Genomic DNA, 19,693 nt, shown 5'->3' on the forward strand with positions numbered 1-19,693 from the left:
CCAAAATCAACTTTTTTAAAATAAATTTAGTAATCTATGCCAAACGCTAGCTTGGACTCACCTCGAATTGTTTAACCAGAGAAAAAAAATCTCTTTTTGTTTGTTTGTTTAGATTGACATTTGAAATTTTGAATTCTAATCTTCTTTAGTTTGTATCCCCTTCTCCATAAAAAATATTTAATGGCACTCGTGTTTGTATCAAACTAAGTAATTTATTATTTGAAGTTAAGAGTTTAAGTAAAAATGTGTATTATTTAATCATATTAAGCCCATAATATATGTATAAAAATATATATTTTATATTTATTTAATTGATGTAAACACTTGTTATGGGTTGTAAGTATAGATTTTACCATCATTAACACTATGCCAAACTTTTAATTTCTATGCATCTCTATTATTTAGCCAGTTAAATAAATAAATAAATTTAAGTACTGTATTTCTTTATACACACGAATATCTTTTTCAAATTTGTATCAGCTTATGTCTGCTTTTTGACAAAATAAATAAATATAAAATGAAAGCTAAAATTCTTGGCATTACTTGTACTTTTTCCTCATTGTATATCATTTAAGGAGAAGAGCTTAAACCTTTGTATTTGGACGTATTGTTTGTACTTATACGTTGTCAAGCAAAAATAAAGAAACAATTGATGATCACACATTTTCCTCTTGTATATCATTTTTCAGAATTCAGAAATATATAATATGAAAACAAACATAGTTTTGATCAAGATATGAAAACAAACATAATTTAAAAATTGATAAACAATAAAAATTCTTTTGCTTGTCTTTGAACTGTTATCATTTACAGTATCTCTCCCCTGGGGCTTGCTATTTCCTTGAAACTTTTAAACAATATAAAGGCTAATCATTTTGGCACTGTTAGGATTTTGTTGTTATATTCATAATGTTGTCACTATTGAAACATTTATGTAAACACCACAGCCGTGTTAGATTTTTTTTTGAAATGTAATGGTTTGATATTTTGATCAGCTTTTGCATGCTCGTTTAATTAAGTAATGAATGTATAAAACTCAGTATATTTAAATGTAAAAGCATTTTGCAATTACATAATCAATATAGAGAGAGGAATTTCTTAGTTAAACATAGTCTTACTTCTAAAAAAATGTAAAAGAATTTTAATTTAGACATTGATGTTGTGTTAGAGTTAGATACAATTGAGAAACTGCACAATCTGTAACTATGTTTTTGCAGCACTAGCTTGTGCTTGATCTCTTCATACTAAAATTCTTTATTACTTACTTAAAAAAAAATAATTTTATTAGGTCACTTAAAAAATACTTATAAGTGGCTTGCCAATCAAAAAATAAAAAATTTAAGCAATCTATTACAACAGATAAAACCACATGTAGTATAACAATTTTTAATATTTGAAGTACACAAATTAATAAATTCTTTCAAACAGTGTTATTTAATAATTTCTCTGTTCCATTGTCCATGAACCTTCTCGGAATACGAAATGTCAAATTAATTAATTTTAGTGTGAATTCGAATATAAATTTTTTAATTTTTTTTAAATAAAATTTATATATTTAGAAACTATATAAAAAGTACCATAAGTTATTAATAATTAATAATTTAAAATATTTATAAAAATTATAATAAAAAAAATTATTTAAGTCACTAGATTACTTAGTTCACATAAAATGAACACAGGGGGAATAAACACTACTCCTATAATTGGAGAAACAAAAAGATAATAAAAATGTAAACGGCGGAGTAAAGATAGAAGAATAAATAAGTAACTAATATATAGTGCTAATAATAAAAGATTTACATTAACGTGTAGCTGTGACAGAGCCGGGTTTTTTCCCAAAAGAAAACAAAACAGAAAAATCCCAATCCGGAGCAAACTCCACCGAGCGACGGTGGCTTCCTCTCCATTTGACACTTCTTCTTCTACCTCAGATTCACTCGCCCATTTCTATTTAATCGTTATTTCTGTTTTTCGCCCCACTACTTTGATCAATTGTCACGCCGATACCCTCCCACAGTTTCTTTTGTTATCTATCATCATCACCGATAAAGACCAGTTCTTTTACGAAAAAGGGGAAGAGATATTTGAGTTAATCGCCGTAGGGGAATGACTTGAAAATCTTGTGTGGATGGATCTATGGATGATAAAGATCATGGTTTGACTGTTAAGGAAATTGGTTGGTGAATGAGGATGGGATTAGAATCTTCTGGTGAAACTAATCCTCGTGATTTCCGGAAGATTGTTGCCATGATTCCTTTGCTTTAGGGTTTCGTTTGTGTTGTAATTTTGTGATACAAATAATAGTTATTAATGGATGAGGGCAGTAGTAGTTCTAAGGAACAGGCGGCAGAGGAAACCTTATCATCATCATCGTCATCATGGCGGCCCAGCCAGGGAGTGTTTGGTCCTTATTTGCCTGTTCTTCAGCCAAATGCTAAGCCCCAAAGTTTGCGGGTAGTTGTTAGAAGACCTGTAAGTGTTTCTTTCCCCAATAATATTTAGAATTCTTTACTTTGTTTACTGTATTCCACTTTGCATTTGAGCTTTCTTGGTTGGGGGTGAGATAAAATTCTGTCCACTACTGCATTCTGAATTTTGAGTTTTAGCAATTGATGAGTCACTGGAACTCTGGACGTACATATATAGATAATGATTTTCTGTAGAACTGTCATAAGTAACTAGAGGTGAAAGTTTATCCTAAAGTTAGTCATATGGTAGTCGAAAGCCGTGTCGTTTATACTGTCTGTTTTCTTCAACCTCGGGTCAAATGACTAAGAAGGAATCCATTTGAGGTTTTGAGGTAGTTCAATCTAGATATAAGCACAAAATGGGTTGCTAGTAATAAGAAAGAATCTTGGTGTATTTGTCTTATGGGTCACATGTAACAGCTGATTGCTGAGGCTGTACCGCTGAGAGTTAAGAGTCCACTACATGGCTAGCCTGATCTGCAACATTATCTTGGGTGGACTGATGATAACTGTTTGTTATATCAGCTCTAAGGAGGGGTGAGTATGGTAAATGTGATTTGCGGATGATCAGCGATAAGGTTTATGACTATTTAAATGGAATGTTTGCTGTATTTACTCTTTAGACTGTAATTTGTAGCCATTCCAGCAACCGCGATGATGCTCTGACTCTTCTCCCGACAGCTTGCTTCTAATTATGATCAATGAGCTGAGAGGCGGCTCTACTCCCAGATAATATGCCCTTTAAGGGTGTCGTATTGCGACCTTCATCCCGTCCTGAAAAAGAAAGAAAAAGTATGCATTTTTTGTCTGAAAAAAATTCACATTGTTAAAAAGAATATATTCGGAACTAGCATGCATGAAAACTCCAGTGTTTCAATAATAGAATCAATTGCATGCTTATTGAGGGAGCCCTTTCTCTAGACAAAGGATGGCTTTGCAAACAGGTACACTCATGTTAGCTGTTACTGATATCTCTCTTGAAGAGCGATTTGTTTGGGTTTAGTTTCTTAGGTAAGAGGGATAACCTCGGAATGTTTGGTTTCCACCTCTTTCTTAGTGCCCTAGGTAGTGCTCTGATACTGTAGAACCATGCGAGGAAGGTTAAGGGAGCTAGTTTCACAATAATGTAAACATCTATCGAAAGGAAGCAGACTTACGCTCCTGAGGTCCACTTGCCATCTAGTACAAGGAAGCACTTCAGTGGCCTTCTGACGAGGATAAAGTGGAGCAAACAGTGATGAATCATAACGGGAACAAGGCATTGTGTCTGATGTTTTAGCTCTCACTCTTTCTTTTGTCTTTATTGGAAGTTAAATGAGGATGTTACGGATTGTTGGAGCAGTTCTACCGCACTTGTGCTTTAAAGAGAAGCTTCAACTTTTTATTCATTGTCTTGATCCTTACGATGTGATATGGCCATCAAGAATTCTTGACTGTTTCTACCAGAACATTGCAAAGGTACTTTCTACGAGATTTAAAGGTGTTAGAGATAAGGTCATACCTACTTCGATATGCTTTTCTGGTGGAAGTGAGATATTCTGAATTCTAGTGTTATGGAAAATGAAGTCGTGGATCCTGAATTGAAAATTGGCCAGGTGTATGACGGTGTGGATGGTAAGTTCCTACTCTATCTCCTTCGCCGGACAAGGTTAGAGGATTAATACATCATTGCCTCCCACGGGTCTTAGAAGGAGGGAGGGTCCATTATCTCGGATGCTTATTTGTTTGTGATGGAGTGAGACAAATCCAAGCTTTTGGTCCCTGGTGTGATTTAAGGTGGTGTGCTACAACCTCCGATTCAACATGAGGAAGTTTGAGGTGATCCGGTGGAGTGGAGTGTACACAATTTAAATGTGTTGATGATGAGGGAGAACTTAAGGTTGTCAAACTCCACATGAAACATTTGGGTGTTGGAAGGAAAATTTAAAGATGGTAGACTTTATTAGCGAATGATTTAGAAACTTGAAAGAAGAATGGAATGGTGGAAGAAGCATCATCACTCTCGAAGGAAGAACACCTCGATACAAGCAACAATGTCAAGTGTTCACTCTTATATCATGTTCTTATTCTCAATCCGTCATGCGAGAATAGAGAAATTGATCAAACTATTTGTTAGACGACACAAATAGATATAATAAGCCCCACATTATTTGTAGGAATAAGGTAACAACTCCTCTAGGGAAGTGGAGTTGGAGATTGGAACTCTTGAACATGACATTGTTAAAGAAATTGCTTCCGAGATTTGCGTGGCCTATTGTGAAGGAAGGTAATCTCGGTGAAGAAAATGATTAAGGTAGAGAAATGTAGTTTTTTGGTTAATGGGGCATCATTGTACACCTTAAACCTCAGAGGTTTTTTTTTGGGGGGGGGGGGATAGAAGTTAGAAAAAATAATAAAACTAGTAAGATGTCGTGCTTTTGGGGAGAGGATAGGGGATGACTGTATACTTAGGTATGAAAAACTCTTGGATCAACACTCCCTCCCTTCCACCGGTCAATGAAGTGGAAGGAGAACAATGAGGTCTTAGGTCCAAAATTTCAGCAGAGGAAAAAACACTAGGTGTTTTCTTCCTAATTGCCTTAGCTTTGGGAGCAGAGTTACTCGGTACATGTGTTGATGGGAGGTAGTAGGTCGGTGGAATAGCCAAGGTATACGCAAGTTGGCATGGACTCCACCGTCATAAAAGAAAAGTACTCCCTCCCTTCCATTTTGTGTCACTATTTCCTTATTATTCCATTCAAAAGTGAATGACTCCTTTCTATATTTGGGAACAATCTAACTTTAAATATCCCATTTTACCCTTAATGACATATTTTTATAGCCACAAAAATCTCATTGCATGTTTAAGACCACAAGTTCCAAAAGTTTTTCTTTCTTAAACTTCGTGGCAGTCAATCTACGCTATATAAATTGAAATGGAGGGAGTAGTTTCTTTTTTTGCAATAATAACATTGTGTAGAATATTTCATTTATTTCACTTTGGTGTATTCATTTCAGTTAAATGATATATAAGTTACATGGTCATATGAAGGCTTTGTGTCGTCCAACTTATTCATTTATTTCACTTTGGTGTATCCGTTTCAGTTAAATGATATATAAGTTACATGGTCATTTGATGGCTGTCCTCCAAATTCCACCTTCGTTTTTTTTGCATCTGAATGTAAAATGCATTTAGTTTGTGAGATTATGGAAATTATTTGGCATCTTCGCGATTGTGCTTTATCATTATTTTTATTTCTATTTTTAATTGTTAATTTAGCCCTGAAATCTAAGTTTAATCATCAATAAAGCGTTTTCCATCACACCATGATCTCAAAATTGCAGTTGGTGGCAAGGTTGACTAAAGATATCGTTGAGACATACCGCATCTGCAATCCTCAGTTCAACTACTCTGAAGAATTGAATCCAAAGAGATTCCTGACTTCCCCATCGGCTGGAGTGTTGAATGATGGCTATGATAATGCAAACTCAGACCTCATTCTTTCGGTCAATCTTGAGTTGGTTAATTTGGACACAAAGAGAAGGTTGTTTATTCTTCCCTGTTACACAATTTTCTATCTTGTATTTGTGGGTCCTAATTGCTTGAAATGCAAAGCCTTTAGAGAAGAGGAGATTCTTTTTATACTTTTCCCCTGCTAAAGTTTCCGGTTTGGTTAAACCGGAATATTTTGCTGGCAGTTGTCTCATTATCGCGATTGAGTATTTTTTGTTGTACACTATGTATTATCTGGTCTAGTGCACTTTATTTATGTGACGGTGCTTTGCCTTTGCAGACTTAACCTGAAAATGTAAAAGAAGAAACATGTCTGAATATTTATCCCAAGATTATTTTAGATGAACAAGAAAAATAAATATTTGATTATCTACTTAATGACATGAATTTGCACGCCTTTCTCTTGTTTATGAGTAAATTACGGTAGTATTACTGTGTGATTAGTCTGAAGTGCTTTTCTAGCCATGGAGCAATTTGATGATCACTAAAGTTCTACTCGTTCAAATGGACATACGTCATTTTAGTCATAGTTTCCTTGTAAATCCTCTCACTTGTCACAAATTGGTCTAATTTTTGTACTGCTTTCACTGTATACAGGTATCTTATCAAGGATATGCTTGGCCATGGAACTTTTGGTCAGGTTGCTAAGTGCTGGGTTGAAGAAACAAATAGATTTCTTGCTGTTAAGGTCATCAAGAATCAACCAGCTTATTATCAACAAGCACTTGTTGAAGTTTCTATCCTGACAACAGTAAAAATCCCTGGGCTGGTTTTGTACTTTCAGTGCTAAGTCAGCAAAGTTGATCTGGATATCATTAGCTCCCTTTTCTTTTTCTTTTTCCAGTTAAATAAGAAGTTTGATCCTGATGATAAGCACCATATTGTTCGGATCTATGATTACTTTGTATATCGACGTCACTTGTGCATTGCGTTTGAACTGCTTGACACAAATCTGTAAGTTGCTGGAGAAGCAGCATTTTAAATGTTTCGTGTGATTATCTGCATCAATTACAGCCACAACATTCTGAGATTTAATGCAGGTATGAGCTTATAAAGTTGAACCATTTTAGAGGATTGTCACTGAGCATTGTCCAGTTGTTCTCGAAACAGGTAATCAGTTGCTGCGCTGAAGGTAGAACTTCTGATGATGACCACATCTGTTTGTGTAATGAAGATTTTGATAAGTTTGCCTTCCAATGTGTATAGATATTGCGTGGATTAGCGCTTATGAAAGATGCTGCTATAATTCACTGTGATCTGAAGCCTGAGAACATTCTTTTATGCACAAGGCAAGCTTCTCTGATGCCATTGTCGGTGATGTTATTGTGCTTCACTGCCTTTTCATTTCATTTAGTTTCTTGCATCTTGTCAGTGTGAAGCCAGCTGAAGTAAAAATTATAGACTTTGGATCAGCATGCATGGAGGATCGTACTGTTTACTCTTATATCCAGGTGATTGTTGCTTCTTTCTGTTCAAATTTACTTGATTGCGCTGATATCTTTAAATTTACTAAATTCTTCTTATGCAGAGTCGATACTATCGGTCACCTGAAGTCCTTCTGGGATATCAGTATCCTTAAGTTTTTAGTTAGATCCTACTCTCTCTCTTCACCTTTTCTTATAAAAGTCCCTGCAGGAGGCTGAACTGGTGCAGCCACAGAATTTGACTGCATGTGTAATTGGGTGGAGAATTTTTGTAGTAAATTTCATAGGCTCTCAGATAATAGTGGAAAATTATTCGTTCAGCTTTATGTGGCAATATAATTGGAATGCTTTCCGTCCTTCTGTCTTAAATATGCTAAGTTTCTCATATTTTATCACCAGAATCACAAGCCATCAGGTTGGGCATTCTCTAATTAGATAGATCAAATAGGAGAAGCATGTCATGTCCTCCCTTAACCTCCGCAACTATAAACTCATTGAGTTTGGAGCTTTTGCTACAATGTTTAAAGTGAGCAGTTTTTGTCCCCAGTGAAGTCATCAAAAGATATATGCCAAAGAGCTTTTCTTTTTATGCAGTATTTTACCATGTTGGGACAATCATAAATGATGGGAGTTCACATTTTATTTTCTATGTACCTCATTATTTGAATTTGTTATAGTTTTCGTGTATTGTATACCTTAATCTTTCTCAGATATACCACTGCTATTGACATGTGGTCATTTGGGTGCATAGTTGCTGAATTATTTCTAGGGCTTCCACTGTTCCCAGGAGCTTCAGAATTTGATCTTCTGAGGAGAATGATTAAAATACTTGGGTAAACTTCTTTCCCGTGTCTTGGAGATCTCGTATTTCGTCTTACAAATTCTTTCCATTTTTTCTAATAAGGGAAAAAAAACTTTACTAGTTTTTGCTTCTTTTTTTTTTTGTCTTTCTTTTGTTAAAATTGTTTTTACAGTTACTTTCTAACAAGAAAATTACACAGTTATGGTATCAAAACTTGGATACCATATAGCTACTTTGAGTAGCTTAGCTGATTCTGCAAACTGTAGTAGTTTCCTTGTTTTGATGGTTCTATGTACGTAGTAAAAGGATGGTAAGGTTTCTCTCTGAGAAGACTGAACCAATCATCATGATAGTTGCATGTGATGGGTTGATACTGAGTGAGCTGGTCAAGGTCATGCTCATTATTAGCGCCTAGCGAACTTTGAGTAGAAAACATTACTGATTAAGGACTGGCTAGAGAGCCTGAATAAGAACAAAAGAAAGCTGACCCTGACAAGGCTATTTTCAAGTCCTAGTAACTCCAAAGCAAGCTAATGCAGCTATCATATTCAACAGAATCAGTCCTAAGGACTAAATTAACATAGGGTAAATTTTCGATGGAGTTCTTAGAAATGGCTTATTTCAGGAGACTGCTCCTGTCTCTAGTAGAGGTCATTTTTGGAGATTATATAAATTGGTGAAGATGCTCAAACACTGGAAACCCAAGTACATATGTGTGTGATCTTTTACATGTTGACCTTACACACTTGTGGGATCTCAAAGATGTTTGTTTACATGCTTATCTGAGTAAGGTGCCACGACGAATAGTTATCTTCTTGTAGCTTGCACACCAAAACCTTCATCTCTAACTGGTTAAGATTTTTGTCTTCACTCTTTCCTTGTCCAGCAGTGCAGCTGCTCTGTGAGCTGACGCCTTTAGGCTTTATCTTCTTATAACAGTTATATCTGCCATGCTAGTTGATTTTGTCATGCCTTGGTTATGAAGGAAACAATTTGGGTTGCTCTTCTGTTCATTATGTTGCAATATGTTCAGGTTTTCGTGTATCAACTCCTGTGGCTTAGTTGAATACTATTTTAATTTTTGTGCAGGGGGCAACCCCCTGATCACATACTAAAGGACGCAAAAAACACCAGCAAGTTCTTCAAGTTTGTTGGGAGCATTAGTCATGAAGAGTGTGGACCAGGTCCTTTGAGCAGATCTAGTGTTTATCAAGCTTTGACAGAAGAAGAATATGAAGCTGTAAGTCAATGAAATTCAAACCTAATGAATTATGACAACAGGGTCACTTCCTTAGTGCTGGAAAACATTACATTTCTTTTACTTAAAAATTGGGGTACTTTTCTCGGTCTCTGGTCTTGTAGAAATTCGTATTTGCTGGTAGCTTTTAGAGATTAAGTTCATTTTTGATATGTTATCTTTTGGAAATGAAATTGTAGCTAGGACTTGGAAAAGTTTTTCTTTTGGAACTGAAATATCTAAAATACCAAGATCGAGGAAGAACATTAATAGAAAAAACAAGCACGTAATTTTGTGCATTACATTGGTAATATGTGGGCACCTTCACGTGTTTACTAGCTGTTTTGCTGGAAAGATTGTTGATTTCCTTCTTGGTTATGTTCATGTGGTATCCTTTGTCTGGGAAGCATCTGTGAGAGTAGATGGAGATTAGTTTATTTTGCTGTCTTTTCTGCACTCAGTAAATGCATAGATTGTATTAATATCTTCTTTACTGCTTCTGACTCATTAGAGTTCTTTGATTAGAGAATCTTTTAGCAATAATATGCACAAATTCAGTCCCATGGTGTGCAAGTCTAGGAGGTGTCCATTTAAGTGTCACCTACTTACCAGCATCCTTATTTCCATTGCCACAATGATGTGCACGTGAAGGTTTCTAGCAGGTTACAGTCTCTGGTGGCAGCTTACAAAAACAGTCACAGTCGTTATCATTCTTGTCAGTTGAGTAAGAACGATGTCTGACATTCAACATAACTGGAAAACTAGCGAAATTACCAGGTGTTGGATGATAAGTGTTGAATTGTGTGACAACTTCATCAAAACACTTAAACTGTTAATTGAAACACATTTATTTGTCTATTTATTTTAGGTCTGCAACTATCAGTATTGAGCTAAAAACCTGACTGGTTTTGGTAAATTGTTACTTTGAGGTAAACTATTTTGAACGCTATATACTATACCTCTAAGTGATACCAATAGACTTCCAGGTTGAAGGGACGAATGTTCTTCAATAAACTTCCTTGTTTTGCTGTGGCCTATGAGATTTGTGTTTACAAGCAAATTGAAAAATAAGGAATGAGAATTTAAGAGGGCAATCTAGCACCAAAGGGTGTGTCGTAACTCGTAACGGTCAATGAAGTGGGTAAAACTATGGGAGTCAAATTCCAGCATAGACAAAAATTCTAGGTGATATTACCCATTTGCCTAAACCTTGGCTGGTAAAGTTAGTGAGTTACCCGGTGCCTGTTCTGGTGAACTAGTGGAAGGTAGCAGATACTTGATGAATAATCAAGGTGCACGCAAGCTGGCCCGGCACCATCATTGTAATATATGTTGAGGCGGATCCAGAATTTTGAGTTTATGGGTTCTGGATTCTTGAAAAGGCAGGTGACTGGGTTTTAGATAAATTTTTTATACATAGTGGATTTCTTATCACAAACACAGGGTTTGGCCAAAGTTATTGGGTTCCGCCAAACCCGTAACTAGAACTTTAGCTCCGCCTCTGAATATATATGTACACACGCACAGTTATCTAAGCGGTCAACCTATATGTTCTCAGGTTTACTGACATCGTAGTAGGGTGCTTACGTTTTTAGCTTAAGTGATGTCAGTAATGTTTGAATAATGGAAGTGCTACCTACTAGTAGAAACTGGGATAGACATGCTGAGGGCGAATTATTTCATACCTGCAAATTCCTAAATGAGAAGTACATAGAGAGGGAACTCTTTCTTCATTTCACAGAACTCTTATCATTTGCATTTGTTGGGATAGTGCATTTAGTTTTGGTACTGAATTCTGCGCATAAAGAACAGGTGTTCAGGTCTCTATCTTGGGTGGAGAAAGATTTAACATGAGAGACAGATAGAGATTTCTCACTATTTCCAAACCTTCCCTTACCAAGACTTCTAGCTGGACCCTAGTACCTTTACAGCTAATATTGGAGTTGCTGACATGAAATGCATGAAAAATGGATCTTGATAATGTCTGCTTTTGAAATTATTCGTCAGACAATCTGGAACTTTTTGCACAAAAAGACCTGCAACTATCTGTAGGAAAGAGTGTGCTGAACCATGTGAACTGAGGTTATTTTTGAAGTGGTTTGATGCAACTATCGGACTTTTGTATCATTTTTGGCGCTGATGTAGCATTAGTCAGTGTTATGATCTTTAACCTGAGATTAAAGCATATGATGCTTCCTTTTCTTTCTTCTCTGTATAGGTGGAGGGGAAAACAGGTTAAGCAAAGTAACCTATAAAAAAGATAATAAAAAAGGATATGCAAAGAGAAATATATATGAAAGGTAGAATGTTTTACTATAGCTTCCTCGTATTGCATGTCTTTATTTTAAAACATCAGCTATTTTCTTTTTTTCTTTATTTTTTTTTTCTTTTTTGAATTTTAATATAGAGGAGAGCCTTTGAGATATTGGTTCCTTTCATACATCTAGCATTTTGGTCGGTTCTCTTAGACCTTTTTTTTGGTTGGTCTTCACCTGGACAATAACTCATGTTATGAAATATTTGACGCGTAGGAGCTCCAGAAAACTATGAAGACTTGAATTTGGAAAAGATACTAGTTGCTTGTCAGTTTGATAGTCATGAGGATGGCTGTTATTGAGTTTAAGCTCTTTTTCCTCTAATTTCGATAGTGTTCTGTTGCATGTGTAACAGCTCCAAGTCATTTCATTTGTGAGCATTCCAGAATCTGGCAGTGTAAACATCATTGAAGTAATTCAGGATCTGATATCCTACCTTTGCAACTGATATTTTGCCGACTTAATGGAACTTTTCTTCGGAGAATAGCATTACAGGAAATTAGGTTCTGGGGAAGAGCTTTTACTTCTATGATCTGCTTTGCAGAATCTTCAATTGCTACTTTGTCCTTCAGGGCGCATAACAGCATATTAATCCAAACAAGTTACTTATCTACTTATTTGTGTTGGATGCTATCTCTAAGCTCAATTATAGTATGAAATGTCCCAGGAAAGGTTCAACCAAACAGCTTCTCCTGAAATTTCTGATAGTTTTAATTGCTAACTATAGTGCACCTCGTAGCGATTGATTCTTTCCTTCTCTGAATGGCTATCTCAGTTCTCAATGCATCTTTACAAGTCATATTGTAAGATAGTCTTCAAATGCTAACATATTGTCAGCTGCTAATGACATGTTACTGCATCTAATTCAGAGAGAGTCAAAAAAGCCAGTAATCGGGAAGGAGTATTTCAATCATATGAACCTTGAAGCAATTGTCAGAAAATATCCTTACAGGAAGAATTTGGCAGAGGAGGATATTATTAAAGGTTGGAAGTTATACTTTTCAAGGCTTATACAGTATATAAATAGGAAATCGTGAATGTTATTTACATATTTCCGAAGAGTTTCTGATGCTTTGCAAAACTTATTGTTGCAGAGAGTCAAATACGATTAGCACTAATAGACTTCTTGAGGGGGCTTGTGGAGTTTGATCCAGCTAAGCGATGGTCACCTGTGCAGGTTGCTTATTATTTACATGTAGAAAAGATTTGATTTCCAGTTTCTGTTAAATGACATTTTTGGTGAAAGAAAAATATTTGTGAACAATGTGAAATCATTTGAAAATTGTTCTTGATGCAACAAGTTGGGCAAACCAATTCTTAATTGGTGGTACCATAAAAAAAAAAAGCAGCTGACCCTATTGAGTCGGAGAACTCTGATGCTTTCTCACATAAACTCTCAATAGTTCCACCCTTCCTCTAATCATATCATTGTAAATTCCTGGAATAATGAGCACCACATCTACAGTAAAGTTGTTCTAAAGCAGCTACTTGAATCCTTTTATTCGTAACACAGGTAGTTGCATGCTCTCTAACGGGTAACACACTCTTATTGCTTTTGGTGTAGGTTTTACCTTGAGGTTGTTACTGTGATGTCCTTGGTATAAAGTCATTCTGTCATCATGCTTTTGTAGAAATCTTGTGGGACCCCTGTTTAAAGAATATTTAATAAGAACTTTCTGTAAGGCCTTCTTTGATGAAAACGAGTCATTTTTAATCTGATAGGTTACAGATCATGGGGTGTTAGTTTGATTCTTCAGAGTCAATCTGGATTTTATGTACGTCACTGGGTAGTTAAACTTAAGGCAAATAATTATCTTAGTGCCAAAGGTGGACACAGTATTAGAAGATGAATTATAATGCTTTGTTAACTTTGTAGCAGGATGCAGGATATTCTTTCAGGGTGACATCAGCCTCTAGGTTATTTCATTTAATGTCTGCAGACCTCCCCTCCCTTTGAAAACAACAACAACAACCACCACCCAGTAGAATCCCACTAGTGGGGTCTGGGGAGGGTAGAATGTACGCAGACCTTACCCCTACCCCGGAGGGATAGAGAGGTTGTTTCCGGGAGACCCTCGGCTCAGAGACAATAGATTCGTAACCACAACAGAAACCACAAAAATAGTATCAGCATCGTAAAATACAACAAATAAATGGAAAGGCCAAAATATGAAAGACGACAACAACAAAAAAAATAAAAATAAATAAATAAATAAATAATAATAATAAAAATAAATTATGAAACACAACAAAAATCGCTAGCAGTCCTAGACAAAACACTATCAGACTAGCCGGTGCAGCAAGGAGAAACACTCGACTACCCTCTAACCTACAACCCTAATGGTCGACCTCCACACCTTTCTATCAAAGGCCATGTCCTCGGAAATTTGAAGATGCGCCATGTCCTGCCTGATCACCTCACTCCAGTACTTCTTAGGCCGCCCTCTACCTCTTCTCGTAACTGCTAGAACCAATGCTCACACCTCCTGACCGGAGCATCTGGGCTCCTCCTCTGCACGTGCCCGAACCACCTAAGCCTCGCTTCACGCATCTTGTCATCCACGGGAGCCACGCCCACCCTCTCCCGAATGATCTCATTCCTAATCTTATCCATCCGAGTGTGCCCGCACATCCATCTCAATATCCTCATTTCTGCTACTTTCATCTTCTGGATATGTGAAATCTTGACTGGCCAACACTCAGCCCCATACAACATGGCCGGTCTAACCACCGCTATGTAGAACTTACCTTTAAGTTTCGGTGGTACATTCTTGTCGCATAGGACTCCAGACGCTAACCTCCATTTCATCCACCCCACCACGATACAGTGCGTGATATCCCCGTCGATCTCCTCATCTCCCTGGATAATAGACCCTAGGTACTTGAAACTCTCTCTTAGGGATGACTTGTGAGTCAAGCCTCACTTCCACATCCGCTTCCCCCGAAACGTCGCTAAACTTACACTCCAAATATTCCATCTTGGTCCTACTCAACTTGAAACCTTTACGCTCCAGGGTCTGCCTCCATTCCTCCAGTCTCACGTTAACGCCGCCTCTCGTCTCATCAATCAGAACTATATCATCAGCGAACAACATACACCAAGGCACCTCCCCTTGAATATGGTGTGTCAGTGCATCCATCGCCAGGACAGATAAGAACGGGCTGAGCGCAGATCCTTGGTGTAACCCCATAACTACCGGAAAAGGCTTTGAGTCACCTCCCACTGTCCTAACCCGAGTCTTAGCTCCATCATACATATCTTTTATCGCCCTAATATAAGCTACCGGAACACCTTTCACCTCCAGGCATCTCCAAAGAACGTCCCTAGGTACCTTGTCATACGCCTTCTCTAGGTCAATAAACACCATGTGCAAATCCCTCTTCCTATCTCTGTACTGTTCCACCAACCTCCTAATAAGATGGATAGCTTCCGTAGTAGAACGACCCGGCATGAACCCGAACTGGTTCTCTGATATAAACACCGCCCTCCTTACCCTCTCTTCCACCACCCTCCCCTCCCTTTGAAAATGGAGTTTATTTTCTCTTTCAATATCTCTATCCTGTTTTATTTCTCAGATTAAACAGAATAAGCTATAATGGCCACTGATATAAATCTTCTGCTATATGATAAACTTCTTCATTTGAACTCTATTTAAGGGGAATGGAAGTAACTGACTTTCACAATTTTGAGAAGTTTCATGCATCTTACTCCTACAAAAGCAATAATAAAGTATGCAACTGTGATTCAAATGTCGTCAGATAGCACCATTAGTAACGGAAAGGAAATTACTTTCGTTAAAGTTGATCGATGATAAGAGAGAATTAACAATCACCCACAGCATTTTATGTCATTTTTCATATTTTAAGAGATTCAAATATTGTGCTGTAGGCATCAAAGCATCCTTTTGTGACTGGGGAGCCTTTCATATGTCCTTATAGACCTGCACCAGAGACACCTCGACTGGTGAGTGGATCATTTTTGGGCTACCAGGAAATTTTTTTCTATCTATATGATCTTGAGTGTGTTATCTATCTTATATGCTTGTCAGTCCATACTTAACCTTATAAGAAAAATATGCTTGTGTGTCCAGTTTTTAGGAGTAACTATGTATTTCAACATGAGTTCTAAATTTTCCGTTGTCTGGCTTACTTCATTGTTATGCCTGTGCTCATCGTTCTTTTACATAGAATCTGAATTGCTCTTCAGCTGAGTTTTTTCTCTCTCTAAGCTTTAGTATGAATTGAAGCTGACAATTTCATGATGGTTTCTCTATATACTGATCATTCTCTTCACTTTGCTTCAAATGTACTATGCACCTTTGGTAAGAATTATTTATTTAAAATGGACTTTCAGAAGATGAGGGTATATGGAATCGCACCTGATCTTTTTTGTTTGATAAGGTTATCACATCTGATCTTCTGACTGATTGTCTTTTCTTGTAGCCTGTTTCTCAGAATGTTAAGGTGGATCATCACCCAGCTGGAGGCCATTGGTTTGCTGCTGGTCTATCCCCTAATGTGAGTAAATTGCTGTATACATACACAATTAAATATGCCTACTTGTCATCTTCTTTTACCTTATCAACATTCAAAGGCAAATATTGGTTTCAGTAACGTTATGTAAAGGATTTTGTATTGTCATGCAGATTCCAGGCAGGAATCGAGTGCCTGTGCAGAGCAGCCCTCATTATCAGGTTATGCAATATGCACATGTAGGTAGCTATGGTAGTCTAGGAAGTCATGGTAGCTACCACGATGGTGCTGGTCTTAGTAGCAGTTATGGAAGTTATGGTGATAGCAGTAATCTTCATGCATTTTATTCGCCTGCGGGTCCATCAGGCATGCATCTCTATGCACAGAATGGTGTATCAATTCTCGGGAGCAGTCCAGACACCAGGAGATTTAAGCAGCTCCCTCCTGGGAATGGGCTTGGTGTCAGCCCAGGAAATTTTATTCCTATGTCTCTTGGAACTAGCCCATCACAGTTTACTCCTCCCAACATGTATAGTCAGATCTCTGCTGGTTCTCCTGGAAATTATGGTCCTTCGTCACCATCAAGGGGTAGTTGTCATGGATCACCTTTAGGGAAGATGGCAGCAGGTAGCCAGTATAATAGAAGAAAAGGATGGGGATATCCTGGTAGCTACCAGTCTCAAGAAATATCATCATCCTCTCACTGGCAAGGGCAGGTTGCAGATGGCAACAACTCTAGCCAAGCCAATTCTCCTGTCTTTGGTGGCTCTCTATTGCATCTACACAGTAACTCAAATCCCAGACAGCAAGGATCAAGCAGTGTGACTGTTGGTTACTCTAATGCGCATAATATTACAAGTTCATCAATGCAAGGTGGTCATACACAATTCCAGAAAACTCAGGGTGTACATGATAAAACTGAGGGTAGTAACTCATTGCCTGATCCCGCCGATTGGGATCCCAATTACAGGTAAATTAAGGGGATGCATCATTTAACAAATCCAAACAATGTTTAGAGACTGGCTTCTTTTCAGAAAATGATATAGAGAGTTCACTGGCAGAAGGTGGTAGCTGTATCCTTGCTATATCTCTTTCTATGTTTTTGACACCTCAGGCTCTAACACATCAATTTATTCTATTCACTACTGATATTTCCCTTTTTATCCTTTTCAATAGGTGTAGTACAATAAAAATGATTGTCTTCTGTACTGGCTTTAAGTTGAAACCTCTTTCATGAAGTTCTCTATGAATTTGCTCTTCCATATTGTAAAATTATTGGGTTAATCCCTAGCGTATATGATGTGTGATAACATGTTTGGTTTTGCCTCGTCTTTGAATCAGTGAAGAACTGCTTCTGCAAGAAGATAGCTCAGAAATGAGCAACTTAACAAGTGAATTCGCCAAGGGGATGCATCTTGGTCAAGCTGCAGTCTCCCAAGAACCATTGTCTGGAGTGAGAAGACCAAGCCAGATCTCAAATCTGAATCCCAGTATGTCTCAGAGGTAAGTTTTAATTTTATATTTTTCTGAAGGAATAACCTTACATGTCCTCAAATCCCTTTTCTTTGTTGGTATACATTTCTTTCCTTCGAGTCTTATGTTATGTGATAAAACATATCAGGTCTATCTCTCATCATGCCTGCTTTGGGTAAAATTGAAGTTGTATCAAGGCAGTTAAGACTTCTGTTTGTTTCCCACAAGATACTGGGGGCTCTGATTGCCAGGAACTCACATCTAATATCTAATTTTGATGAATTGTTGAAAACAATTTGATAGCTGAAATTTATGCTTCAAGATGCTTTTTTAGGACACTCGTGGGTTTTCTGCTTCCTTCCTTCTTCCTAAATTGTCTTAGTTGACTTTGCATGGTTTGTCTGGTAAATATTTGAAAAATTAGTATTGTTTAGTATATTTTTTTAACATGTAGGGTCACTTAATGAGTTTTGGTTTTAAAGAGAAATTGTACTGAAAAAAGTAATAGTGGGTCTGACATTAATCTTATAGAATATTTCTTTATTTGGGATATGGACATTATTTAGGATGCACACTTCTTTCTTTGTTTTATTGTCCTTTCCTTTTTTATCCATTCCTGCTTGTGCAAGTGCTCTTGTTTTCTTTCTCTTCACTATTGCTTGCATGATTTAGACCAACGGGGCAAACTCAAGCATTTTTACCTGGAGAGGTAGGAAGCCCTCCTTCAGGTCATGAGCCACATGCTGGATACATGCACACAATGGCAAATCCATCATATTTAATGCCTCATTTTGCACAAAGTTCTCCAAGCCGCTTGGGACAGCAGCCTCTTTACCGATTTAACCAGGGGAGACCAGCTGTTCATTACAATGAAAGTCATGCCAAGGCGCAGTCATCTCATTCTACCTATAATACAGATGCTCCAAATTCTGCTCCAAGGAATGGTGCATCATGGGGTAAAGATTCACTAGTTTCTCTCTCTCTCTCTCTCTCTCTCTCTCTCTCTCTCTCTCTCTCTCTCTCTCTCTCTCTCTCTCTCTCTGGGTTTGGGTCTTTTCTCCTTTTGTATTTGTTCAAATAGACTCTTAACAGTTGATTGGATAGGTTTTGACATGTTTCCAACCACCACCTTGTGCTGTTGTAGGGCGTAGAGGAAGCAATCCTATTCCAAACATTCCACCAACTTCCAGGACAAGAAAAGACTACAAGAGAGTTGTTTAACTTTTTGTAGTCTTCATCGACGATTAGTTCGATAAGCAGTTCAGACAAGTGAAACAAAGCGGGTAAGCCTGCTTTAGTGGCGTGCGTTACAAATCCTCATCGACGTTCTTTTGTAGTGCTTGCATAAATGTTAATTTAACACCGCCATGATCTGGTCATGCCTGTTTGTCATCACCATGCTCGATCTGGGAGCTCGAATTCTGCTGTTCTCTCCAGTTCCGAAGGGCCAAAAGATGTGGACGTCAATTCCCTGGATCTAATTTATTGCAAGAAAACTCTAACCAAGTTGTCTGTTAGTACTGTTGCTCCAGGGGATTAAGGGGGATTTATTAATTATTTATTTGAGCAAAGCTTGGTTGTGTTGAGTAGGGTGTTGAATCATAGTTTAAGGTTTATTTTTTAGCAATCTCTTTGTAAGCTAAGACAGGAAATTTGATTCCTTGTAAGTTGGATATTTATTTCAATATCCTCTTAACACATCAATGTGACTACTCATAAATTAAATGGAATGACGTGAAGAAGCGTGGAATTTGTGTTCTTAGTTTGTTTACCATTGATATTCACAGAAATATAAGTCAATCTTCACTGCAGAAGCTAATTATGACGGTTGTAGTAAGGCTAGTAGCTGTTTAGTTTTTTTGGTATTCTTTTTCAATGATCTATTCCTTTTGATTTACATAAAAATAAGAATAAGATTACTATTTGAGATTCAATTATTTGGATTTCTATTTCAATAATCCCCCGTATCTCAATAGAAGCTTGTTGCTGGTTAGCATTATAGTCGGAG

General features: G+C 37.2%; 1 protein-coding gene across 1 annotated transcript; it reads left to right on the forward strand.

Annotated features, from left to right (window-relative positions):
* The first annotated feature begins 1,786 nt into the window (after positions 1–1,786).
* LOC107804693 (dual specificity protein kinase YAK1 homolog) lies at positions 1,787–19,447 on the forward strand. The gene is made up of 18 exons (XM_016628625.2): positions 1,787–2,472; positions 5,793–5,992; positions 6,559–6,712; positions 6,806–6,915; positions 7,002–7,071; positions 7,168–7,250; positions 7,334–7,412; positions 7,490–7,530; positions 8,096–8,218; positions 9,277–9,427; positions 12,609–12,723; positions 12,834–12,916; positions 15,629–15,703; positions 16,183–16,257; positions 16,386–17,182; positions 17,554–17,715; positions 18,358–18,641; positions 18,830–19,447. Exons 1-18 carry the CDS (start codon positions 2,311–2,313, stop codon positions 18,904–18,906), a joined length of 2,841 nt encoding a protein of 946 aa, XP_016484111.2. The 5' UTR covers positions 1,787–2,310; the 3' UTR covers positions 18,907–19,447.
* Positions 19,448–19,693: the final 246 nt, after the last annotated feature.

Source organism: Nicotiana tabacum, chromosome 4 (genome assembly GCF_000715075.1).
Source record: "Nicotiana tabacum cultivar K326 chromosome 4, ASM71507v2, whole genome shotgun sequence".
NCBI classification, from domain to species: Eukaryota; Viridiplantae; Streptophyta; class Magnoliopsida; order Solanales; family Solanaceae; genus Nicotiana; species Nicotiana tabacum.

Excerpts from the sequence above, each read along its gene's own strand:
- LOC107804693 (XM_016628625.2), top strand. The coding sequence starts at position 2,311 with ATGGATGAGGGCAGTAGTAGTTCTAAGGAACAGGCGGCAGAGGAAACC. Across the intron at positions 7,251-7,333 it reads AACATTCTTTTATGCACAAG|TGTGAAGCCAGCTGAAGTAA; the intron begins GCAAGCTTCTCT and ends GCATCTTGTCAG. Across the intron at positions 7,531-8,095 it reads GAAGTCCTTCTGGGATATCA|ATATACCACTGCTATTGACA; the intron begins GTATCCTTAAGT and ends AATCTTTCTCAG.